Source organism: Grampus griseus, assembly GCF_964374135.1.
Source record: "Grampus griseus genome assembly, chromosome: 19".
In the NCBI taxonomy this organism is placed as follows: domain Eukaryota; kingdom Metazoa; phylum Chordata; class Mammalia; order Artiodactyla; family Delphinidae; genus Grampus; species Grampus griseus.
This window is the reverse complement of record NC_139013.1, coordinates 10,013,971-10,039,240: the sequence shown is the minus strand read 5'-3', so window position 1 is coordinate 10,039,240 and position 25,270 is coordinate 10,013,971. Positions and strand designations below refer to the sequence as shown.

At 57.0% G+C, this 25,270-nt stretch overlaps 2 protein-coding genes across 3 annotated transcripts in view; both read left to right on the top strand.

Annotated features, from left to right (window-relative positions):
• The window catches only part of RELB (RELB proto-oncogene, NF-kB subunit), a 29,307-nt gene extending 27,852 nt beyond the window's left edge, over window positions 1-1,455 (top strand). The window contains exon 11 of the mRNA XM_082677942.1: window positions 652-1,455. Within this exon, the coding sequence (XP_082534068.1) occupies window positions 652-1,037 (386 nt within the window). The 3' untranslated portion in view covers window positions 1,038-1,455. The remainder of the gene's footprint in view (window positions 1-651) is intronic.
• Window positions 1,456-1,688: 233 nt separating this feature from the next.
• On the top strand, window positions 1,689-25,125 carry CLASRP (CLK4 associating serine/arginine rich protein). 2 transcript variants are annotated; one of them, XM_082676113.1, is made up of 21 exons: window positions 1,689-1,937; window positions 2,729-2,856; window positions 9,860-9,957; window positions 10,529-10,630; window positions 10,859-10,938; window positions 13,070-13,154; window positions 14,329-14,477; window positions 15,280-15,376; window positions 16,365-16,443; window positions 16,528-16,601; window positions 17,866-17,907; window positions 18,820-19,035; window positions 19,151-19,438; window positions 20,854-21,123; window positions 21,442-21,481; window positions 21,780-21,840; window positions 22,082-22,140; window positions 22,234-22,280; window positions 23,991-24,073; window positions 24,682-24,706; window positions 24,990-25,125. In XM_082676113.1, exons 2-21 carry the CDS (start codon window positions 2,758-2,760, stop codon window positions 25,030-25,032), a joined length of 2,037 nt encoding a protein of 678 aa, XP_082532239.1. In that variant the 5' UTR covers window positions 1,689-1,937; window positions 2,729-2,757; the 3' UTR covers window positions 25,033-25,125. The 2 variants fall into 2 exon arrangements, 1 of the variants encoding a protein (XP_082532239.1); XR_014298129.1 differs by lacking the exons at window positions 24,682-24,706; window positions 24,990-25,125 and having other exon boundaries at window positions 21,442-21,485.
• Window positions 25,126-25,270: the final 145 nt, after the last annotated feature.

The window sequence follows — 25,270 nt, the reverse complement described above, 5'->3', positions numbered from 1 at the left end:
CACTTGCAGCAACATGGATGGACTTGGAGGACATAAGCTTAGTGACAGAGAAAGACAAGTACTGTATGATACCACTTACATGTGGAATCTTAAAAAAGAAAAAAGCTAGTGAGTATAACAAAAAAGAAACAGACTCACAGATACAAAGAACAAACTAGTTGGTTACCGTAGGGAGAGGAAAGGGAGGAGGGACAAGATAGGGGCAGGGGATTAAGAGGTACAAACTACTATGTATAAAATGAATAAGCTATAAGGACATATTGTACAGCACAGGGAATATAGCCAATATTTTATAATAACTATAAGTGGAGTATAACCTTAAAAAATCGTGAATTACTATGTTGTACACCTGGAACATATAATTCTGTACATCAACAAAATTATTGTAACAAAAAATTACAAAAAAATTGTAATTATTTTGTAATTACAAATGTTTTGTATTTTGTAACTTTGTAATTTAAAAAATTATTGTAACAACAACAAAAAAAGGGAGATAGAGAACGGTGATAGTCCCTACTCAGAGTTTCTTGGCATTATAAGAGGCCACACCGATAAAGCATTTAGCAACAGAGGGCGCATTTGAGTTAGGGCCTGGCCAGAGGTCGACCCTAAAAGCCCACCATACTTTCTTCTTTCTTCTCATCCCTGCAGGCCTGTTCCTCCCGCCATCAGCGCTGTTGCCAGACACAGACTTCTTCCCGGGCACCGTATCCCTCCCAGGCCTGGAGCCCCCCTGCGAGCCGGACCTCCTGGACGACGGCTTTGCCTACGACCCCGCTGCCCCCACGCTTTTCACCATGCTGGACATGCTGCCCCCAGCGCCACCACTCACCAGCGCTGTCGCGGGCAATGGGGGTGCAGGGGCCGCGGTCGGGGAGCCCCCCGGCACTGAGCCGCTGACGCTGGACTCGTACCAGTCCCCGGGCCCCGGGGACGGAGGCACTGCCAGCCTCGTGGGCAGCAACATGTTCCCCAATCAGTACCGCGAGGCGGGCTTTGGGGGCAGCCTCCTGTCCCCGGGGCCTGAGGCCACGTAGCCCCCGCGGCGCTGGAGGAGAGGCGCTGGGTGGGGAGGGAGGTGGAAGGGGCCGTGCGAACCCAACCAGGATATCCAGCACCCCCCATACCCTTGGGCGGCCCTTGGTCAGTCTTCCGACGTTCTCATCCTTCTGAATCGGACATCTTCAGCGCTGGCGAGAAACTCCGTAACATCGGTTTCCCCTGAGCCCATTTTACAAGTGAGAAAACTGAGTCTGGAGAGGAAAAGGGGCTTGCTTGGCTCTCAAGCGCTCGCTTGTTAAAGCTGCTGCCTCAGCCCTCACAAGCGGGGGCACCTTCTCCAGGCGGATTCTGTTGTGTACCTATGGGAGGAGGGTGCAGATCCCCCGCCCTCCGTCCCCAGGCTTGAAGGTGGGGGGTAGGTTGTTTGTTCTGAGTCTTCCCAATAAAGATGAGATTTTGAGCCTTGGGGGTCTCTTCTCTTCTCCGCTTGAGAAACACCCGCGGCCCTTACGTACAAAGTCTCCAGGATCTCCTGACACACCGCTTATCTCCTTCAAGCCCCGCCCCTCCCTCCTCGCCCGAATATAGGCCCCGCCCCTCGCGTGAGCGGAAGCACCGTCCGCGAGGCTCCGCCCCTCCCCCTTCACTCAGCCTCCCACTTCCGCTTCCGGTGCGGGCCGCGCGCGAGCGCAGCAGTGGGAGGCGGCGGCGAGCTGCCGAGTGCAGGCTGCTGGCCGTGACCTCCTGGCTTCGGGCGGACGTCAGCCCAGCTTCGTCCTTGCCTCGACCCCTCCCCGGTCTGTTGTGAGCCTTCGCTCGGCCCCGGCCTCGAGGGCCGACCGCTCCGCACCCCCTCGGCCTGCCGGGCCTGAGGCCGCGCCCTGCCCCCGCCGTCGGGCCGAACTCGCCGCGTCGGACCCCGCCGCTTGCCACAGGTCCCTTCCTCTTGTCAAAAAAACTTAACCCGAACCCTCAGGCCCAGACCCGGTGTTCGGCCCTGTCCAAACCTTCGGGCTCTGCCTCTGTCCTCCAGCCTCGCCCCGAAGCTCAACCCACCCCGTCCTGTCTGCCCGTTCCGCTTCCCTCAGTCTCTACCCTACCCTCCCGCCCCCAATTTAGATTCCGTCTTTAGACTTAAGCCGCGCTCTGGTCTCTCCTTAACAGCACTCTCCCATGCTCCCCCTCCTCCCCCAAGGGTCGACGTCTTCCGTCCACGCCCTTCACCTGCCCTCGACCCCTACCGCCAAGCCACTACTCTGTTCCCATAAAATCTTTCTCCTCTTCGTCCACTTGCCTTCATCTCCGGACCCCTGCTACCCATAGGCACACCCACAGATGCCCCCTGGTGGGAGCCCTTTCAGCTCTTTCCCCTCCCTTGAGCTCCAGCCCCAGCTGCTCCAGGTCTGTTTCCAGACCTTGCTTCCAACACTCGCTCCTTCCATTCCCGAACCTTTCATCCTTGATTCTGGCTCCTCGAACACAGGATACCCCTTTCCCAGGGATGCTCACTCCAGAATCACCCGAGGGGGCGGTTTCAGAATGCCCAGGGTACTGGATCAGAGTTGCCTGGGATACACCTGAGCATCTGGAGCAGGGTTCCATAGCCTCACTTCCCCTCCCTGAAGCTGCTCTTCAGGATCAACTCTGTCACCAACTTGTTAGATGACATAGAGTCTGTCTATATGGTTTTTAAAGCCCGTCTGACACCCGTCTCCTTATCCCTCAGGTTGAGGCCCCAGGCTTGGCCTCACCACGATGTGGCACGAGGCTCGGAAGCATGAGCGGAAGCTTCGAGGTATGATGGTCGACTACAAAAAGAGGGCAGAGCGGCGGCGGGAGTACTATGAAAAGATCGTGAGTAACCTTTAATCTGGGCTGGGAGCTCTGCTGGAGGGTGGGGCCCGGTCCTCCTGGTACGATTTGGGCTTGGAAATGCGCTAATGTTAGAGCCCAGTTTCCTCCAGAGAACGTCCATTTTTTGAGCATAATCATTGGTAAAAACTTGAGGCATTCTGTTTATTGTAGTATACTGCGCTGTTTGGTGTGGACTCAGTACAGAGCTGGGGTCAGTAGGAAGGAGGAAAGTCTTTGTAACACTCAGAGCAGTCCAGACATAAGATTGGCCACCTCCGAATGGTGTCTATCCTGCTTATTGCTGTATTCACAGTGCCCAGAAGAGCTCAGCATTCTTGAGGTTGAATTTGGCACCCCGAAGGAGTGCCGTCATCATTCACTAAGTCAAGTCTGACCATTTCCCTCCCCTGTTTGATGCTTCAGTTGCTTTTGGAGAGAAGAGTGCACTGCATCTTGTGATCTAAAAGGCCCTTGTGGTCTGGCCTCTCAGCTTCATCCTTAGGTAGCTCCATTGGCCTTTTTTCCGTCTCTGCCACCACAGGGATTGAACCTGTAATGCATCCTCTCACCTATTTAACTGTTACTTGCTCTTGAGACCCCAGCTTGAAATGGCATTTGCGTACTAGGTTCAGTTCTCCTGTTAGATGGTATTTGTTATAGACGTTTTCATTTACCATCGCATCACTGCCTCAGCCTCCTCCCTTGTCTCCTGGCCTCCAGTCCTGCCGCCTCTAATCCACCCTCCAGGGTGGAGGGGCCAGAGAGGTCTTTCTAAAGCACAAAGCTGACCCTGTCCCTCCCTTGCTCAGAACTTCTCTGTGACTCCCTAGTGCCGGGCTCCTCAACCCAGCGTTTAAGACCCTACATGTTCTGCCTTTTACCACCCCCTCCAGACTCTTGTCACTCTGCTTTCTGCCTTGTTCCTTTGCTCACGCCATCTGGCGTCCTCAATATCTAGGCTACTTTTTCTAACAAAAAAAAAAGATGTATAAAGAGTTACCATTTTACTTCCCCAAATTATATAGCCCTCTCCAGCCACAGGGCCTTTGCATGAGCTTTTCCTATTACTCGATTAACTGCTGCTCATCTGTCAGATCTCAATCCTCAGGGAAGTCTTTCCTCATCCTCCATACTCAGCCGTCATAGCTCCCTGTCATTCCCCTTTGCGGAATTTAGCACACATATCCAGCTCTGTAGCATTGGAGACTAGGTGTATTTGGGTCATGTTTGCATTCCAAGCTTGAGCCCAACGTGGTTTAAAAGAACAGATGAATAAAGCATAGCAGTTACCATTTTAATTGGTCCTTCGCAGGCACCAGGCTCTGAAAAGAGCTTTAGATGCGTGATTTCTTTGAATCCCCACAGTCACCCATGAGACAGAGGCTGCTGTTACCCTAGGAGAGGAATCTTTGAGAGCGCCTCAGTTGCCTTCTGTCACCCGGGAGGGAACCACTGGGCTGTAGAGAGAGCCCCTCTCCAGTGGTGTCAGAATAACTATAACATGACCACAAGGGCAGGGGTTGGGTCTATGTTGCTTATTGGTGAGGCCCCAGCAGTGGACCAAGAACACAGTCAGTGCTCAGGAGTGAATAGCTGCCATTTGTTAAGGGTTCGTGGTGTGCCAGGGCCTGTGCCTGCTACTTTGGCACATTCTTTCTAGTCCTTTCAGCAGGCCTGAGAGATTGGTATTGATCCCTGTGTTAAAGGTGATGCTGATAACAATGGCTAATTCTGTTGAGCATTTATGTGTTATCCACTGTGCTGAGCACTTGATGCGTCTCCACTTCATCAAATTGTCACCCCCAGCCTGGGAGGTGGTTTGCTTTTTATTGATTCCATTTCACAGATGAGCAAACTGAGGCTCAGAGAGTCATGGCCTAGATCATATAGCAAGAGGGCAGAGCTGGCATTCTAACCCAGACTCTCTGACCCTGGACCTCTCTTAGCTCTTCACCTGGGCTTTCTACTGCAGAAATAGAAGTTCAGAAAGGTGCAGCAGCTTGTTCAAGGTGACACGGCCGGGAGGCAAAATACCAAACCATACCAGGTCCTTAAGAGTTTGGAGTCACAGGGCTCTGGGTTCCAATTCCAGCTATTCCACTTACATACCATGTGGCCCGGGCAAGTGACTGTATCCCTGAGCCTGGTTTCCTCTTCTGCATGTGAAATGATGTATCCTATAAAATCACGTTTGGCTGTGAATAACGGAGACCTAAAGCATCAATGGCTTAGACAAGATAGAAGTTTATTTCCTTTTCACATAAAAGCGCAGAGGTGGCCATTTCTGCTCAGGGACCGTTTTGTTGTTCAGCCATGCATGGCTTCTCTTCCCAGTGTTGTCTTAAGGTCTAAGAGGGCTGCTCAAGCTCTAGCCATCATGTGTTCATTACATCCAACGGGGAAGAAGAAGGGAGGGAAAAGAGGCCAGGGGGCTCATGCCAGTTAAGAAAGTCTCCAGATGTTTGCACATGGTATGTCCACTCATATCCCCCTGGCCGGCAAGTAACCCCATGGTCACAAACAGCTGTCAGGAAGGTTAAGAGGCGTAGACTGTATCCTGGGTGGCCTAGTGCCAGTTAGGAGTCTTATTACTATCGAGGAAGGGGCAATGGATGTTGGTTGCCAACTCATGGTCTGCCACAAATGGTGGGGACAAGGACACCTCTCTCCCGGGCTGTTGGAGTGTAGTGAGATTGGGCACAGAGACCACTGAGGGCAGGCCTGCCCAGGGTAACTTGCTCAGTAAATGCCGGCTCTTGTTGGTTCTGAGGTTGTTGTTATTACCAAGTAGAGCTGGACTAGCATCCAGGTTGATGGATGATGTGGAGGAAAAAAGGCTGGAATTGGGCCACTTAGAAGGCCTGGGACTCCGTGCTCTTGTTCTTGTAGCTGGGGAGCTCCCTGAGCTTTGTTTTCCCCCTTGGGACAGTGGTGATGACAGGGTGACAGGGAAGAGCTTCAAGAATACAACAGTGTCTGTGGGGTGCTTTGTGGTGCAGGCCTGTACAAGCAACCATTGTCCCCGTACGAGAACGTGATGAGCATTCAGATCACGGCCACCAAGCTGTGGATGATAGCTGCTTTGAGGAGGGGATGGGGCTGTCACACGGGTCTCTCATCTTGCTCTTGGGCCTAGGGAGGCGGCTGAGGCGAGCACTGAGGAAGCTGAGGTCAGCTGTGATGGGCCGGGCAGGTGTGTCTAGGCAGCCGGTTTCTCTGCTCATCTGTCCATGGTGCCTGCTCTCTCTCCCTAGCTGACCCTAGTTCTGTCATTTCTCCTGTCCTTGTCAGCTTTCTTCTGATCAGCGGTTTGGATAAAGAAACAATTCCCTGTTGATGTGAAAGTGGGAAATAAAACATCTCAGCTCCGGCATCTCCTTCTCCAGGAGGGCCCAGGCTAAATGACGCATCACCTGGCTCCCCTATCCCAGCACTGCCCACTCTAGGTCGTCACTGTGGGGGATGGGTCTGTCCCCCACACTGGACTGTGAGCCCTGAGGGCCAGGCTGGCTGTCTCAGTCAGTGCCATGGCCCTAGCACAACGCCTGCACCTGGCGTCGGTGCCTGCTTAACAGTTGACTCCATGAACTCCTGTGACCCCCTCTGATCCTGGAGATGTAATGATCCGTTGGTTAAGAATAGATTTTGGGTCTTGAAGAAATATTTGTACCTGTTCGTTGGAGTATGATTCACCATAGCCAAGATGTAGAAACAACCTAAATGTCCATCAGCTGATGAATGGGTAAAGAAAAGTGGTCCATACATACAGTGGAATATTATTCAGCCTCAGAAAGAAAGGAAATCTTGTCACATGCTACTGCGTGGAGGCACCTTGAGGACATTATGTCTAGTGAAATGAGCCAGTCACAAAAAGACAAACACTGCAAAATTCCATGTGTATGAGGTCTTAGAAGCAGTAGAAACAGAACAGAACCTTAGAAACAGAAAATGGTTGTTGCCAGGAGCTGCGGGAGGGGAAAAGGGGAGTAGTTGTTCATTGGGTATAGAGTTTCGGTTTTGTAAGCTGGAAAAGTTCTAGAGATCCGGTGCAGAGCAAGGTGCATATAATTAACGCTATTGTACCTTTCACTTAAAAAAAAAAAGAGTGGATTTTGGAGTCAGGACCATTTAGGCTCAGATCCTAGTTTTGTTTATGGCTGGTGTGATCAGGAGCAAGTGAGCCTCCCCACTCTGAGCTCCAGTTTCCTCATGGGACATGGGGGTAAGAGTAGCACCTTTCTCCCAAGACTGAGACGTTTGAGATGTACATAAAGCACTTAGTTCAGCGCCTGGCTTTTATTTTTATTATTATTATTATTATTTTAATATTTATTTATTTGGCTGCACCGGCTCTGTAGTTGTGGCACACGGGATCTTAGTTGTGGCATGCATGCAGGATCTAGTTCCCCGACCAGGGATCAAACCTGGGCCCCCTGCATTGGGAGCATGGAATCCCAACCACTGGACCACCAGGAAAGTCCCCAACTCCTGGCTTTGAGTACGGTTCCTTGACTTTTCCAGACGCTCCCAACAGAGCCAGTCCATGGACCCAGGTTTTTACTCCCCGCCCAATGCTATTTTCCTTGTTGTGGTGCTGGCACTGCCAGTGGCTTCACGCTACAGGCCGAAGTCCATCCTGCACACAGTGTCCCACGTGAGTCTTGGCTGTGGGAGCTGGGCATTTGGCCTGGCGCAGCCTCAGAACACGAGGGGCTCTTGGCCTTAGACCTGGCTGGGGCGGTCACGGACCGAGGGCGCTGTGTGTCCCAAGGTGAGGGACTGAGGGAGGCAGGGGAGGTGCGGGATGAGGAGTTGGATTCCAGCAGCGCCACCCCGCTGGACTCCGTGGGCTCGGGTGTACCCCACCCTCAGCGTCTTCACATGTGAGAGGAGAGGGAGAGCGGCCTGGCGCCTAGTGAGCGCAGGACAGGTGGTAGCCCCGTAGCAGCTGTGGTCACTGGGGAGCGTCCTTCTCAGCTCCTGCTCGCCTGGCAGTTGGGGCGGGAGGTGGAGGCAGAGCGGGAAGTGCAGGCGCTCGGGAGCTTGATGCTGACGGTTTTCTCCTGCAGGGGCTCGACCTCCTCGGCTGTCGGTGAGGGTTTGTTCTCTTTCCTTCCGTCAGTGTTCCTGAGCGCCTGCCGTGGGCCGGTCCCTGCTCTAGGCGCTGGGGATACAACAGTGAGCAAGACAGGTCCTGCGTCGTGGAAGCTGCGGTCTAGTGTGGGAGACAGGTGACCCGTGAGGGGCGGTGCTCCGAAGCAGACAGTGCGGTTAAGGACCTAGAGTCAGGCGGGTTGCGGGGGAGCTGTTAGGCAGAGCTGACAAGGAGGGCGGCTGGAAGGAGATGGGGAATGTGTGCTGTGGTCTGGAGGCCAGCCGCCTGGAGCAGAGGCGGGGGAGAGAAGTCAGAGAGGGCCAAGCTGGAGCGGAGCGGCGAGGCTCTGAGCAGGCGGACGTGGCCTAATAGGTTTTAGCAGAACCCCTCAGGCTGCCTCGTGGAAAATGGGCTGCAGAGGGCAAGGGTGGTAGCAGGGAGCGGGGAGGAGGCCAGGAGGCCGCAGAGTGGTTGGGGAAGGTGGCAGTGCTGCGGGGGAGGGGGGAGGCGGGATGGGAAGTGGTTGGGCTCTGGGGTGGTGGTGCTGGGAGCTTGGCCAGGGTTTAGTGGGGAGCACCAGCAGCCCGGCTCGTGGCTCCTGTGGGTTCCTCTGACGTGGCAGGGGCTGTAGCTCGCCAGGGCCCGGCTCTCGGGAAGCTCAGTGGTGGGAGCTGCTGCAGCTAGATTTTATCCTTTCCTGACGCAGTTCTGGTGACTTGGAATCGTGACTCCCCACAGGAGGCCTCAGGCCTGAGGCGATAAGTGAGTGTAAGGTGTAACATCAGGTGGTGGGAGCGACTCAGGGGCCGTTCTCCGTCTAGGTACCTTTGTTCTTTAAAACAGCTTTATTGAGATATAATTCACATACTGTACAATTCAGTGGTTTTCAGTATATTCACAGGGTTGTGCAAGCATTTCCACAATGTAATTTTAGAAAATTTTCATAAGCCCCAAAAGAAGCCCCATACCCATTAGCAGTCGGTTCCCCGCGCCCCGCAGCTCTGGGCAGCCACCAGTCTACGTTCTGTCTCTGGATTCGCCTGTTGTGCACATTTCACATAAATGGAATCATACAATGTGTGGCCTTTTGTGACTGGCTTGTTTCGCTTAGTGTAATGTTTTCAGGGCTCATCCGTGTGGTAGTGTAGATCAGTACTCCATTCCTTTTTACTTCCAAACAATATTGCATTGTCTGGATATGCCATGTTTTGTTTATCTGTCTTGCGTTGATGGACATTTGGATTGTTTCCAGGGTTTGGCTATTGTGCATAGTGCTGCTGTGAACTTTTGTGTACAAGTATTTGAGTCTCTGTTTTTAGTTTTTTCAGGTATATACCTAGGAGTGGAATTGCCGGGTGTCATACGGCAGTTCTTTGTCTAACCTTTTGAAGAACCTTGTTTCTGCATACTCTTGTCAATATTACTTGCTATCATCTGTCCTTTCAACTTTAGCCATCTTAGTGTGAGGTGGTGTCTTGTAGTTCTGATTGCTGTGTCTCTGGTGAATAGTGACATTGATTGTCCTTTCATGAGCTTATGCAGTCCTGGTGTCTTAGAGGCTGGTCCTGGCCAAAGTGCTCACACCTGCCTCTGAATGAGTGGCCTTGGGGTGGGGGTGGGGTGAAGAGTTGGGGGAAGTATTTTAGGGAGGTGGGTCTTGGTACTGGCTGTGTAGAAGGTGGGGCCAGAGCTCAGAGCCTCTTGCTACCACCTCGAGAGGAAACCCTTCCCCTGTCTCCAGGGGTTAGGTGGCCCCCGTTAGTGCTGCCAGCCTTGTGTAGGTTCTTTTACCTCTGAAGTAGGGCCTCTTGGCGTCAGAGGTGAGCCTGCTGCTAACTTGGTTGTGTGGGAGTTGGCAGGGTTTGGGGCTCCGTTGGGTGGTGACCTCCATCTTGTCCTTCCCTGCAGAAGAAGGACCCAGCCCAGTTCCTGCAGGTGCATGGTCGAGCTTGCAAGGTGCACCTGGATTCTGCAGTTGCCCTGGCCGCCGAGAGCCCCGTTAACATGTAAGACTGGGTCTGGGGGTAGGGTAGTGTCTGTGACTGAGGGTTGGAGGGCCAAAGGGACCTGGGGTAGGACACAGACCTTCGGAGTCTGAGAGAGGGAAGCTTTGGCCTGCATGGGAAGGTGAAGGTCACTAGCTAAGGCTGTACGGCAGCGGTTGGGATAAAGGCCCCGTGGTGTAGTGGTTGGAGGAGGACTTAGAGGAGAATGAGTGGGGCCGGGGCCAGAGGCCCAGATGCAGCAGAGAGTAGGTTGCCAGAGGGGGTGTTTTGGGGTGACTGGGCTTATAAAGGTGGCTCCTAGGACGTGGTTCGAGTTCTCCACTCTTGCTTGGTTCTGAAAAACAGGGCCCCAGTTTCCCCAGGGCCCTATTCTTGTCAGGAGCCTGAATGTAGATTTGGTGGGGGGGTTGGTGGCATAAGGGACTGCGTGGTGGGGGGTGAGGGTGGGGCTGGCATGGGGATCAGAGGGCTTGGGGGCCAGACTCCCAAGCGTGAGGTGGCAGGGAGCAGGTACTTTGTGTCCTGGGCAATGGGGACCCTAGGCTCCTTGCTCCCCTGCTCCCCACTTCAGGATGCCCTGGCAGGGGGACACCAACAACATGATTGACCGCTTCGATGTCCGTGCCCACCTGGACCACATCCCTGACTACACCCCACCTCTGCTCACCACCATGTAAGCTGCCTCCCCCAGGGGTTGCCAGGCAGGGAGTCCTACCCAGCAGCACCTCTTCTTTCCTGAGCCCTGGCCTGCCTGTCACCATCCTGGGAAGGAAGGAGGTGTGCACGTGGGGAGGCCCCCCCGCCCGTCAGACTGAGCCAGGCCCCTCATCCCCCTTCCTGCTGGCTTGGGATGGGGGTCTACCCTCTCCCTGTGGTCTCAAGACCTTGGCCTCCCCCAAAGCTCCCCAGAACAGGAGTCGGACGAGCGGAAATGTAACTACGAGCGCTACCGAGGCCTGGTACAGAACGACTTTGCTGGCAGTAAGTGACCTGGGGCGGCGGGGGAGTGGGGTTTTTTGGCGGGAGGGGCGGAGGGTGTCCCTGGAGACTGGAAGACCTCGACAAGGTTGGCAAGAAAAGTTATCCCAGGCCTTTCTACTAAGGGGCCTTGGGTTTTGGTCCCAGCTCTGTCATGGACCCGCTCTGTTCACATCCCTTTCTCTCTTGGGGCCCTCTGTCTCTCGAATTGGTACAGGAGATGTCTGGTGAACTAGATGGTCCTACCACATCCCATGCCCTCTAACTCTGTGGCGTTTTTTCCTAAAAAATTGGTGAAAATAGCAAGAATACATTATTTTCCTCTGTGTATTTCCCCCGCCTGCATGGGTCAGAATGTTAGCTCTGGAAAGGAAATTTCTCCTTGTTTTAAATGAATATTTAGACAGTTTGGCAGTTTGCCAAGCGTTCATATATGTCCAGTGTTCTTTTCCCAAGCCATCACCGTTAACACTTCACAAATGAGAAAACAGGTTTAGAGACTTTTCCCCTCTCTGGGCTTGTGGCGGTTCAGACCCTGACAAACTTAGAGTTTTTTGTCTCTGTTACCTCAGTACATCTGCATAACCTCCCAGCAAGGTAGGGATGATGCCCCCATTTTACAGATGAGGATATCGAGGCTCAGTGGTTGGGGGGGGAGGACACCATGTCCAAGGAGTTGGGGTTCTCACCCTGCCCTTAACCACTGCTGCCTCCTGCTGGACAGCTCTGAACTTCAGCTCGCCTCCTGAGAAGGACTTTGAGATACCCCCACACACACTCCCAGGATCTCCCTGTGAAATTAAGGGCCACACACTTGTCCCTTAGCCTGGCCAGTGTCGGTCTCCTCCTGGGGAAGGGTGATAAAGGTGGATTCTGTCCCTTGGGGTGGTTGTGAGGGCTCGGTGAGGAGTGCATAAGGCCCCGCACCGCGCCTGGCAGTCAGCCCTCCCAGTGGGTTCACTGTCCCCGTATTTGTTTCTAAAATAGGTGTTTTAGCATCTCTAAAATCAGAGATTGTCAAATTTCGGCAATCACTGAGGCCTTAGAATCAGGGGGAATGCGTCATCATTGATGCCGTTGTTGTTTTTGCCTTCCCCCTAGGCTACATAGATTCTTGGTGATGGAGCCAGGGTTTCCCTCAGTTCTGACTCTATTCATTCGTTCATTCCCGCAGTTCCTGAGCACCTGTGGTGCGTCAGGCACTCTTCTGGGAGCAGGGGTCTAGTGGGGGAGCCATGTAATCACGAAAGCAGGTGGTAGTCACAGCTAAGGCGCCGTCACGACAGATGTGTGCTGTCTCAGGCTGGCTCAGGGAAGGGTGGGCAAGATTTCCCCAGTGAGGAGAGGCCGCTGGACTCCGGGCCAGGAGGACAGCCCTTTGGGGGAAGGGGGCGGGTGGCCTTGGGGGACAGGGAGGGCTGGCTGGCTGGAGCTCACGTGAGGCAGGTCAGCGGGGCTTTGTGGACCTACCAGCAGAACCGCGGAGGCTGCGGGGAGGGCTGTACCGTGGCCCGCCTGGGCCCGCCCGGCCCACGCACCTCGCTTTACAGATAGAAGAACTGAGGCCCACCGAGGCAAGGCCAGAGTCCCACTGGGATTCGGGCATGTCTCACTGCAGGAAGACCCGGGGAGGCTCCAGTACATTGCTGAGCTCCTTGAGTTGCGTGTTGTGGATGAACGAGAGCCCAGATTAACCGCGCTTAATTTAAACGCCCACAGAGGCACAGAGTGGAGTGGCCCGTGGGGTCCAGGTGACTGACGTCCAGTGCTCAGGATAGCTTTGTCGTTCTGAAGGGTCCAGCTGAAGACCTTCCTAACAGTGGTAACAGTAGCAGCGCCAAAATACAACGCGCTCGTTCTGCCAGTGATCCCATTTTACAGAAAAGGAAACTGAGGCACAGAGTGGCTCATTTCCTTGATCAGGGTTGCATGGCGAGTCAGTGGTGTCACCAGGGCCCTCCTGCAGGTGCTGTGTCCTCAACACACACGGTGTGATTATCTGGGAATCCGTGACTCTGACCCTGGCTGTGCTTGGGTCACACCTGTCCTCCTACCCCCCCCCGTTCTCGTGTCCCCCCTGAATTCCCAGTGTCCCCAGCATCCCCTGACCCACGTGCCTCTTGCCTTGCCCCAGTCTCAGAGGAGCAGTGCCTGTACCAGATCTACATTGACGAGTTGTACGGAGGCCTCCAGAGACCCAGTGAGGATGAGAAGAAGAAGTGAGCCGGGGTCTGGGGCACCGTGGGCTTGAGGGAGGCAGGCAGACTGTGAGCCCCACAGGGCACAGCCTCGTCCATCCTGTCCACCTTGGGCTCCCCAGAGCCGGGGCTGGTGGTTGGCACAGGGTAGGCGCTTGATTGATCAATGTTTAGAGGAGGAAGCAGCAGCTGGACAGGAAGGGTCTGCTGACAAACCTCTACACTGCGTTTGCAACCCATGGGATGGTAGGAGGTGAGTTAGGGCAGGGAGTTAGAGCAGGCCCCGGGCTGGACAGGCCTGGGTTTGAAACCTGCCGGTGAGGACTTCCCTCCGAGCCTTGGCGGGCTCCCCTGTGAGGGGGCTGGCGGCAGTGCCCCCTGCCTGGACTTTCCAGGGCTGCAGGAGACGGAGCTTGTGAAGTGTTTGTCCTCTGCTGCCGTGAAGTAAGCTTGTGGTCAGCAGCGGCTGATGTCGCTCTGGAGAGGAACCTCTCCAGGCTGTGTCCCTTGAGGAATGGCCCCCCTTCGCCAGGACAGCCGCTGCTCCACTTGTTCCCCAGCGGTCCTGGAGCCCTGCCTCCTTACCACCTGCTGCTGCGCAGCTCCCCCACTGCGATCCTAGTGCTTGCTGCTTCCCTCCCTCTGAAGAGTTCTCACGGTGTGGCGGGAGCTTCCTGATGACTCTCATCCTTATCCCTGACACCCCCCCACCCCCACCCCCCCGTTCAGGACGAGGCTGGCGCTGGGACAGCGTCAGGGAGTGTTGACTGAATTCAGCAGCAGGCGTGCACTAGGCCCCTACGCCGCTCTGGACCAAGCTGGGCCGTGCTGTTACCCAGGATAACGCGGGCCTGCCCTTGCAGGACTCACAGTCTGGGGCCGGGGGAGACAGATCCAGTAGCAGTGGGGCTGGGGATCTGACGATGGGGCTGGACCCCGCCTGAGGGAGGACTTTCTGGAGGATGGTGCATTGGAGCTGGAGGAGGAGGGAAGAGCCGGTGGGAGGTGGCCACAGAGGGTTCTAGGCTGAGGGCGAGCGTGAGTGAGGGTCTGCAGGCAAGGGTGCCGAGCTGCCCTGGAACTTGGGAGGGCGGCGTGCGGTGTGCGGGCCCTCGAGGCTTGGCCTGGGCTGCATCCTGCCCATAGTCTGCGCCCCCACCCCGCACCTCCCTGGCTCATGGCTCCCCTGTCCCAGGCTGGCGGAGAAGAAGGCTTCCATTGGCTACACCTATGAGGACAGCACGGTGGCTGAGGTGGAGAAGGTGGCAGAGAAGCCGGAGGAGGAGGAGTCACCGGCCGAGGAGGAGAGCAACTCGGACGAAGATGAGGTCATCCCCGACATCGGTGGGGTCCCCTCTCTGCCCTCCCCCCCCACAGTCCCTGGGCGTTGTTTTCATGTCTCGTCCCGCCCCCTCTGTGGGGTGCCCCCGTGCTTAGGAGCCCCGCCTGTCCTGCCCCTGCTCCAGGGCGCTGCTGTCCTCCCTTCTCACTCGTGTCCTCCTGGTCCAGCCTCCCTTTCTGTGTCTCTCTCCTTCCTCGTTTCTAGGATTCTGCTTCTATGATATTGTCCCCACCTAGGTTCTGAGTCTGTCCTCCTTGCTTGTGTCAGCCTCTCTGTCTCTCCCTCCCCTTCTCTTTCTCTCTCTTCTGGAAAACAAGTGTTCCTCCAGTTATAGAGCCTCATCCCCCATGCTGCCACCCACCTCCACCTAAATGCCTGTCTTCCCTCCACCTCTCACCCTTTCTCACTCAGCCCACCCACTGTTTATTCAGACTTACTCAGACATATGTGAAGTGTCCGTCCCCCTTCCACTGAGTCATCCAGCATCTGGCTTCTGAATGCCTGTGACCCGAACCCCCTGCCTCCCGCCCACCTAGATCTTCAGCCGCCCTCTGTCCGTCCCCCGTTCACTCCCCCGTTTACTTCCTCCACATCACACACCCCTCCCGGCCCCCACGCACCGTTTGTTGTGCTTGCCTCTGGCCAAGCCCTGCGCCAGCCTGGGGATGCCAAGATGAGCTGACTCGTTCCCTCCCTGCAGAGGCCTGCGGTCTGGTGGGCACCCCCGCCCCCAACTCCCGGGGCACTGCCCCTTCTCCCCTTCTCGCTCGGCTTTGGTCCCTGACAGCCTTTCTTTTGATGTAGACGTGGAGGTGGACGTGGACGAACTGAACCAGGAGCAGGTGGCAGATCTCAACAAACAGGCCACGACCTATGGCATGGCCGATGGCGACTTCGTCAGGTGAGGCCGGCGGGCTGACGCCTCTCCACGTCCTGTGGACCTGGCATATGTTGTTACCCCTCTTCCCGAGCAGTTGTGTGCCTGGCCCTGCGCCAGGGCATCACACACAGAGGCTCCTGAGCTCGTGGGGTGGGTACTTGTGACTGGCTTCAGCCTTGTCGAAGCGGAGGCTGCCCCCAGCTGTGTGACCTGAGGCCACCGGACTCCTGGAAACTCCCGGGTTCCTGGGCCTGGTGGACAGCGCCCTCCAGTGGAGAGGCTTCGCTCCCCGGATCATTCACTCGCAGTTGCTGGTTGAGCCTCTGCCCTGTGCCATACCTGTGTGGGTCACATAGACCGGTCCCATCTGACAGGGTATTGAGCTGGAGTCTGAACACAGCGTCCTCTGCCCAGAACCCTCCATGACTCCCACCTCCCTCAGGCGCAGCCAGCCTCCTCACCACGGCCGCAGAGTCTCACCTGTCTGGTCTTCTGCCCACATACTGCACCCCTGCCGGCCTCCATGGCCTCTTTACCCCTTCGGTGCCTGAGGCCCCACCTGACCTCGGGGCCGCTCAGTGTGCCGTTGGCTCTGTCGGCACCTGCTCAGCTCACTGTCCCAGGTTTCTCATCAGCTGTCACTTTTCTCTGGGTGGCTTCCCCAACCTCCCTGTTGAAGGCTGCAGCAGCCTCTACCAGTTCCCTGGACTTCCTTCCCTCTTCTGAGATTTACTTTCCCATCGAGGCTTTCACCGTCTAACATACCATGTTATGTGACCTTGGCCATTGTGTCTCTTCTCCCCAGAATGGTAGCCCAAGGGGGTGGGGATTTTTGTTCGTTTTCAGTAATCCCTAATACCTGAAATAGCACCTGGCATGCAGTGGGTGCTCAATAATAGCGCAAAATGAATGCGAGACCCCCAGGATGGCTTGGGGTTTCTCACTTCCTGCAGTGACACTGCCTGTGGCCTGGCCCCTCCTCCATCGTGCCCCTCGTGCCCCTCTGTAGGATGCTCCGGAAAGACAAGGAGGAGGCAGAGGCCATCAAACATGCCAAGGCCCTTGAGGAGGAGAAGGCCATGTACTCGGTGAGGGCTGGGCCGGGGTGGTAGGGCAGGTGTGTGCCTCATGGACGGCACACCCTCACCAGCCTCGTACCCACCCTGCTCCAGGGCCGTCGCTCCCGGCGCCAGCGGAGGGAGTTCCGGGAGAAGCGGCTAAGGGGCCGCAAGATCAGCCCACCCAGGTAGGACGGGTTCTGCCCCATACCCCCACCCTGCCAGCACCAGTCTTTCAGGGCTCTGGGGGAGGAGCCGGGGCTCAGGAAGACCTTGGGGGCAAGCTCGCCACTTGCAGGCAATTCCCTCCTAGTAGGGCAGTGAGTAGGGAAAGTTTGGAGTAGGCGTGGCTGTGAGGAGCGTGTGGACACCTGCCCTGCCAGCCATTCCCCTCACCCTGCTGGACTCGGGACGCTTGCCGTGCTCCCTGAGAGCCAGTGGCGAGGTGGCATGGGGTGGCTGGAAGGGTTGAGAGCAGAGTCAAGGGGCACGGGCCTGGCCCTGGACTCTGACCTGGTTCTGCTGCTTGGCCGCTTCCTCACGGTCAGAGTTTGGGCAGGTGACTTTCTCTCTTGAGCTGCAGTTTCCTTTTTGGAAAAGGGGCACCATCACCTCCCAGGAGAGGGGCTATGCCAGTGCCCACAGCGAGGTCTCGGGCAGGTTTGGATGCGGCAGTCTGATGTGGAAAGCCCAGCCTGGGGCTCCAGGCAAACCCATGCTCTTTGACACATCTCGTGTGTTTAATGGGAGTCATTGAGGGTTGCTGTGAAGCTTAAGGGACCTGTTGTGGGTTCAGGGTTTGATGTGCGGTCTGGAAAACATTCCTTAAAGAGTTGTAGAGATGCAGGTCAGTGCAGTGCATAAAAGCTTGGACTCAGAGCCACATGGCCTGGGTTGGAATCCTGGCTCTTTTCGTTTATGAGCTGTGTGGCCCTGGGCAAGTGACTTCACCTCTCTGGGCCTGTTTCCTCAGCTGTGAAGTGTGAAGAATCACAGTACCCACGTCAGAGAGTTGTTAGGAAGAGCGATTGAGTTCACTGAGTAAAGCACTTGGTGCCTGGCGCATAGTGTGCCTCTAAGACGTGTTAGCTCTTCTAGTTTCAACATCATCATCAGTAGGAAGCCAGGACCCAGTAGAGCCAGGGACTTGGAGTGGGAGGAGTGTCGCTTCTAGTCTAGGGTCCGGAGGCCAGCCAGGTCGGAGGCTGCTGAAGTCCTTGTTGCTCAGGGTCAGGGTGGGTCTGGCACATTGTGGGTCAGGGCTGAGGTTCAGGCTTCGGACAGATGTGAGGTGAGTAGGAGGAGGGATCAGGGCCCGTAACCTGGCCAGCAGCCCCCTCATCACTGTGCCCAGCGTGTGGCCTTGGGCGCCCAGGTTGGGGGTTGGCCTTACTTCTGTGCACACTAATCCCAAACCCCCCCACCTGTCCCATCCCGTTCTTCTCTTCATAGCTACGCCCGCCGAGACAGCCCCACCTATGACCCCTATAAGCGGTGAGTTCGCAAGGCCCAGCAGTCCTCCTCATGGAGGGCAGGGGTGGTGAGGAGGGCCAGGGGGCCCACCCTGTAGGCTGCCCTGAGATCACAGACTGGAGAATGTGTTCTGGGAGTCTGAATCATTTTTTGTTTCCTAGAGTGTTAGCCTGCTTTCCTGATTTCTTTTTCCTTTAAACGTGAACCTTAAAAATTTGTTCTCATTTAGCTGTAACGTAGTCTTGTGTGGAAAATGACCAGACGTGGCAGGAAGGCAGGACTTAGAAGTCAAGTCCCTTTAATCTGAACTCCCGGAAATAAGCAGTGAGAAATAACAGGCACAGAAGGGCCTGGTTGCATACGCGTGTGTCTCCTGGTTGTGGGAGTGGTTGGAACAGAGGCTTTGAGGGTGACAGACCTCGGTCTGACCCCAGTTCCCTTTGCAGAATGGTGTGGGAGGGCCCCCTCGGGGCTCCTGGGAGGATAGGTGAGATGAGGCAGGTGCACCTTTTGATGAAAAGTCTGGCACAGTAAGTGCTCAATCCGTGGGCGCCATTAGGGATAAGGTATACTTTTTTTTCACAAAAATGGAATTAAATCACAGTTAATGCTTTAGAACTTGCTTTCCACCTGACCTGACATCTATGTTGAGGAAATCTTTTCCTGTTACATTACAGATGTGCTCATCCCTTTTTAATAGTACAGTTTGCTGTTCCTCCTTTTCCTGGTTGTTCTGAGAAGGTTTCCGTGGTCAGGAATCCGATCCTTGCACAGCTGGTGTCTTTCTGCCCATTGGCTCTGCTCGTTGCGCCGGTGGCTGCCGTTGCTCGGGGCTCTGCTGTTCTGATTTCTGTTGCTCTGTGGTGGCTTCTGTTAGCCAGTGGGCAGCCTCCAGGAGCCTGGCGTTCGAGCCCCCTGCTTCCTGCTCTGTAGGTCGCCCTCGGAATCCAGCTCCGAATCCCGCTCCCGCTCCCGCTCCCCGACCCCAGGCCGAGAGGAGAAGATCACGTTCATCACCAGTTTTGGGGGCAGCGATGAGGAGGCAGCCGCAGCCGCAGCTGCAGCAGCTGCGTCAGGGGCCGCCACAGGGAAGCCTCCCGCGCCCCCCCAGCCAGGCGGCCCCGCACCGGGACGTAATGCCAGCGCCCGGTCGGTAACGCTCACGCTGCCTGCCCTACACCCCGGCCGCCGTGGGGGGGACTCGGGACGGCGGTGGGCCACGGCCCGGGCCGGCGCTGACCCGCCCTCCGTGCCCCACCTGCAGCCGCCGCTCCTCCACCACCACCTCCTCCTCTTCCGCCTCGAGGACCTCCAGTTCCCGCTCCCGTTCCAGCTCCAGCTCCCGCTCCCGCCGCGGCGGGGGCTCCTACCGCTCTGGCCGCCACGCACGCTCCCGCTCCCGGTCCTGGTCACGCTCCCGTTCCCGCTCTCGGCGCTACTCGAGATCCCGCAGCCGTGGCCGGCGGCACTCAGGTGGGGGCTCTCGAGACGGACACCGCTACTCCCGTTCGCCTGCCCGGCGTGGCGGTTACGGGCCCCGGCGCAGAAGCAGGTGCGTGGGGCTGGGTTGTGGGGACTGGGCTGGGCGTGGGCCCCGTTTCAGCGAGACCAGGCTCTGGGAGGGGAGACCTGGGATTGGTGCAGGGGGGAATGTGCTCACTCCAGGTGTGGTGCCGGGGCTGGAGCACAGCCTCCTTTCTCAGGGATGCAGTGGGGAGGGAGACTGAGCTGTGCTTGTCACGGGAAGTCCCCAGGTGTTTGCAGCTGGCGACCCTTAGGACTGGGGTACTCCGTGGGCAGGGGCCGGAGAGTCAAGGCAGCCCTTTGAGAGAAGGCGGGGCGTGAGACAAGCGCTGCACATGGGGCAGGAGGAAAGTGACCTAGGGACGGGAGCATCCCTCTGGTCCTATTCCCGGAGGGGGCCTGGTGGATGAGAGCATGGACTGCGGAGCCCCTGGCTTGGTATGGATTCTGGCCCTGCTAGTGAACTCTCGGGGCCTGTTTCTGCATCTGTAAAAAGAGATACAGTCACGGTGTCCCCTTTATTGGGTCGTGAAGTTGTGACAAGTGAATTCTATGTAAGTGTTTAGTACAGGGCCTGGCACTCGGTGAGTGCTTTTATTGTCATCAGCATCATTACCCGTGTTATTGTTGTGTGGATCTCAACGTCAGCTACCTACAAGGTCTAGCAGGTAAAATAGAGGGGCCGCGTGGGCCCCGGTGAACCGGGAGCATACGTCCCATCTGCTGGGCTCGTTGGCCACTCAGTGGCAGGTGTGGTGTTGCTCAGTCTTCTGGTTTTTCAAGAGAAGTTGGGTTGGATTTTTAAAGGACAGCTCTTGTTTTCTCAATATTGCCAACAAATTTGAATTTTGTAAAAACCCAGGACAGTCCCACCAGAATCAGTGTGTGGCGTTGGTTTGGCTTCTGGGTCGTTCCCTGGAGCCTGACACAGGGCAGTGTCAGGAGAAAGACTGGGGTCGGAGGGGGACCCTGGTCACATCTCTGAGGCCAGCCTGAGGGTCCTGAGCAGAGAGAGGGTGGGGCTTGCACGTCCCCAGACTGGATCCTGTGGGTCTGTGCTGCAGTCTTGCACGGGGGCGGGGGGGTCATCCCCACTAGTGGCGAGACCGTGGACCTGGCAAGGTGAGGAGGCCGTGAGCATACAAGGGGGGGCCGCCAGCCAAGTTCTGCCCCCCCAGAAGTCACCTCTCAGAGAAGTGGGTGAATGGGTGTCTAGTGAGAAGTGAAGAGCCGTCTTAGGGCCGGTGTATCTAGAGGGCGGTCTCTGTTTAGAGACTGAGGGAGGCCAGGGAGGATTTCTGAGGAAAGTAGCGGGAGAGGAGTGGAGACACAAGGACCCCAGGGCCTCGGAGGAGGCTCGTAGATTCAGTGCCTGGGTGGGGCATTGCGCACCTGGGGTCCCTGGAGCCTCACGGCCTCTCTCCTGCCTCACCGCACCCCCAGGAGCCGCTCCCGCTCAGGGGACCGGTACAGGCGGGGCGGCCGGGGGCCCCGGCACCACAGCAGTAGCCGCAGCCGCAGCAGCTGGTCCCTCAGCCCGTCCCGAAGTCGCAGCCTGACTCGCAGCCGCAGCCCCAGCCAGAGCCGCAGCCCCAGCCAGAGCCACAGCCGCAGCCGCAGCCGCAGCCGCAGTCGCAGTCACTCGCCGTCGCCCCCAAGGGAGAAGCTGGGCAGGCCGGCAGCGTCCCCCGCTGTGGGCGAGAAGCTGAAAAAGTGAGTGGGGCAGGGCTGGGGGAAGGGGATTGTGAGCTCGGGTGAGCAGGTGACTCCACTGTGCTCTTTTTGAAGGAACTTGGTCCTGTCCTGGGAGGTCTGAGGGGGCCACAGCTCTGCCCTTAGGGGCTCTGAGGAGTCACGCCCTTGCCTTGGGTCGGGGGTCAGAGGGGGACATGGCCCTGTCCTGCAGGGTCCGGGAGGGACCTGGTTTCTCCCTGGGGGGTGTTAGGGGCCCATGACCTTGGCTGTCTGCTCTGAGGGCAGTGCTGAGGGCGCGTGAGGTCGAAGGTGGCAGCTGGTTTTCTTTCCTCCCAGGACCGAACCTGCCGCTGGTAAAGAGACAGGAGCTGCCAAAGTCAGTAAGAATTTGGAACTCGCCCGTGTAATTCCCGCCAGCAGCAGTGCCCGAGAGCTGGGCCCGGTGGGCCTGCAGGGGGGCCCGGGTGGGCCGGGAGATCCAGCCCCGGGGATTGAGATCTGTGCCTCCCTTCCCTCCTCAACTGTCCACTGGGGCTCCCAGACCCTCGTGGCCAGTCTCCACAGCCTGCCCGTCCTCCACACATGCCCCCGCAAGTCCCAGGCTCTTGGATGAGGTGGGTTGTGGAAGCTCCGGGACACCCACCCGGTCTCCTGCCTCTTCTCCCCCTCCCCAGCCCAAGCTGACGCCACAGGAGAAGCTGAAGCTGAGGATGCAGAAGGCACTGAACAGGCAGTGTATGTCCCGCCACCTGCCCCTCCAGGGCTCCCCTGCCCCTCCTTCTTCTGGCCTGGCCGTGGGGAGGCCCTGCCCTTTGCCAGATAGGAGGCCCTTTGGGGAGGAGTGGGTGTGCACCTGCCCCGCGGCCACCACGTTTAGGGCCTTGGCAGTCTGGTTGGCCTCTCTGAGCTCAGCTTCCACATCTTGGGGGCGGGGCTTGAGGGCACCCCTCATCACTGTGTCTCTCCCTCCCCACAGTCAAGGCGGATAAGAAGGCGGCTCAGGAGAAGATGATCCAGCAGGAGCATGAGCGCCAGGTACGGGTTGGGGTGAGGGCATGGGGCTCACACAGGGTGCCGGCCCGGCCCCGCCCTCGCTGCCATCCTGCTATCCTGCCATCTCTGCCGTAGGAGCGGGAAGACGAGCTTCGAGCCATGGCCCGCAAGATCCGTATGAAGTAAGACCCCTTCCCTCCCACCTGCCTCTGGGTTGCCCTGTGTTCCCCACCACCTGCTCCGATCCAGAGCCCTGGCCGATCCCTCTGGGTGGATGAAAATAATCAAAGCCCTCGCCTGGCCTTCACGTTGTCCCCCAGTCTCCTTCCCATCCCCAGCTTACTTCGGCCACTGTGACCTCCTCCCAGCTCCGCCAGCCTCCAGCTTGGGTTACCTTTCCTGCTGTTCCCAAGATACCCACCCACTTCCCTCCCTTGCTGAACTCAGGGGTCCTTCCTGACCATCCTTTGTGGAGTAGCACCCCAAAACACGACATCCTCCAACCCCACTCTGCTTTTCTTCATAGCACTAATCTGCACCTGGCATCCCAGTGTGCACTGTCTGTGTCCTTCACTCATTCTTGTTCGTGTCCCCATTAAGAAGTCGGGTGTGGCTGCTGGGTTCCTGCTGTGTGCTTTGCCCCTAGAACACTGGTGTTCGATAAACGTTTGCCGAACGGAACGGCTGAATGCAAGCCAGCCCCGCGCTGGGAGCCAGGGCCTCTCCCCTCTCCCATTCTGCTCCAGTTCTCACCTTGACTCTTCCCCTGCAGAGCTGAGTGGCTCAGAGCCTGGGTCAGGCAGACTCAGGGTTCATTCCCAGCTCCGCCTCTCTGACTGTGTGGCCCTGGGGTGGGCACTGGCCCAGAGTCTGAACAGACCTTGGTGCCAACTGCACAGGGTAACTCAGGGGTTAGTGTCCGTAAAGCCTCGGCCCACCCAGTACCCATGGGCAGAACTGGAGGCCGTAGCGCTTGGTGTTAGCAAAGAGGAGAGTTGGTCAGTCGCAGGGTCGGGTCACCTGTTGTTTCTGGTTCTACCCTGCGCTTGCTGTGGGTCCTTGGACAAGCACTTTAAGCTCTCTACGCCAGGACTCACTGTATGAGATAGATGTGATAAGGCAGCCACCTGCATGGGGTTCTCCCGTTAAGGCACCTGGTGTGTGGTTCCTGGCACGTGGGGAGGCTTGATGGTTGGAGCTGCTGCTGTTAGTTGTTTATTACAGGCACATCAATGCTGGGCTTCCAGGGCTGCCATGTGCTCCCATCGGGGGTGGAGGAGCAGAGTGCCTAGGGACTCAGCGTTGTAGTCAGTCGGACCTGGGTTCTGATCCTGCCTCTGCTACCCACCAGCTGTGCGCCTTCCTCCTGTCTGAGCCTTCGGCCTATAGATAAGCCTAAGTTTGCTTATCTACCGAATGCGGATGGAATAGTTGTCCCAGCTCTTAGGCTGGTGGGGAGGATTCCGTGAGATCAGAGCCAGGCACGAAGGCACCCAGTAAATGTAGCCCTTGGGGTTGCAAATCCTGGTCCTTCTGACAAAGACCAGTTAAGCACTTAGCATGTAAGTCCCTTTGTTCTGAGGCTGTGCCCTGAGTGTGACAGGAAATTATCGAACTCTCCAGCCCTTCAGCAAGCCTTTCATCGCCAGGCAGACTGGGATTCAGATGCTGGCTCTGCCAGCCAGTAAGTATCCCCTCTCCGAGTTCAGTGCCCTCATTTCCAAGTGAGGAGAGGAGCAGGACATGCCCCCTTGGCTTATTCTTCCACCTGGACTAGGTTATCGGCAGCACCTGCCCTGACAGGGACCCAGCCAGCCATCGAGTTCAGTTCAGTGTTATCGCCAGCCGAATGCCCACCCCTTCCCCTGGTTTGCCTCCCCTTCCCCGTGCAGGGAACGGGAACGCCGAGAGAAGGAGAGAGAAGAATGGGAACGCCAGTACAGCCGGCAGAGCCGCTCGCCCTCCCCCCGTTACAGTGAGTGTCCGCGTGGTCGCTTGGTCTGGAGAGCCGGGCTGGAGGCTCTGTGGCATTAAAAAAAAAGAAGAGATGTCAAACTGGGTTACAAAAAAAACATGGTAGGGCTTCCCTGGTGGCGCAGTGGTTGAGAGTCCGCCTGCCGATGTAGGGGACACGGGTTCGTGCCCCAGTCCGGGAAGATCCCACATGCCGCGGAGCGGCTGGGCCCGTGAGCCATGGCCGCTGAGCCTGCGCGTCTGGAGCCTGTGCTCCGCAACGGGAGAGACTACAACAGTGAGAGGCCCGCATACCGCAAAAAAAAACCCAAAAAACAAAAACAAAAAAACCATGGTACATTTTTTTCCACATCAGCCTTCTATAAATTAAAACTTTTAAGTCACACACACAACACACGGTGATTGCTTTAGTCACAAGGGACTTACGGGAATTGGAAGAAAAGCTCATTCTTAGCGCGTGGGTGTGGGCCAAGGGGCACAGGTAGCGTCCAGCAGCGGACACGCCGGAAGCGCCGGCACTGCCTTAGCTGGAGACACTGGAAGCCCAGCCCTGGAGCCCACTCCTGGTCCTGGGCACTTACTTTGTTTTCACCCATCCTTTCTTTCCAGGTCGAGAATACAGCTCTTCCCGAAGGTAATAAGCAGGCTGGCCCAGCTCCCTGGGAAATCACAGTTGCCCTTTGGCACGAGGTCCCAGCCCTGATTGCTCCATCCCGACGCAGTCCCCTCCAATCCCCTCCAGTCATAGGGCCTGGCCTCACCCCTCGGGAACATCCCTCTCTGCAGCTGAATTCCCCATCACTGAAGCCCCAGTGGTCCCAAGCATGTCAGTGTATGTGTGCACGTGCCTACACAGCAGGGCTCCCTGCTTGCTGCCCAGCCCTCACGGGGCCTCTCTCTCCCCTCTCTCTCTCCAGGCGCTCAAGGTCCAGATCCCGAAGCCCCCATTACCGACATTAGGCAGAAGCGTGGCGGGGCAGAGGGATGAGGGGGTGGGGCGAGGGCTCAAGCTGTGATGCTGCTGGTTTTATCTCTAATGGAATAAAATCACACATTATTTAATTCTCTTCACCTGGCCTCCGTGTCGTCCGTGTGGTTGGTGCAGGGCTCCCAAACCCCAGTGCCCGCCAGCCAAGGCCAGCTGAGGAAGGATCTTGGTGGGTTCAGCTGTGGCCCAGGTGGAGGTCCCACCCACGTC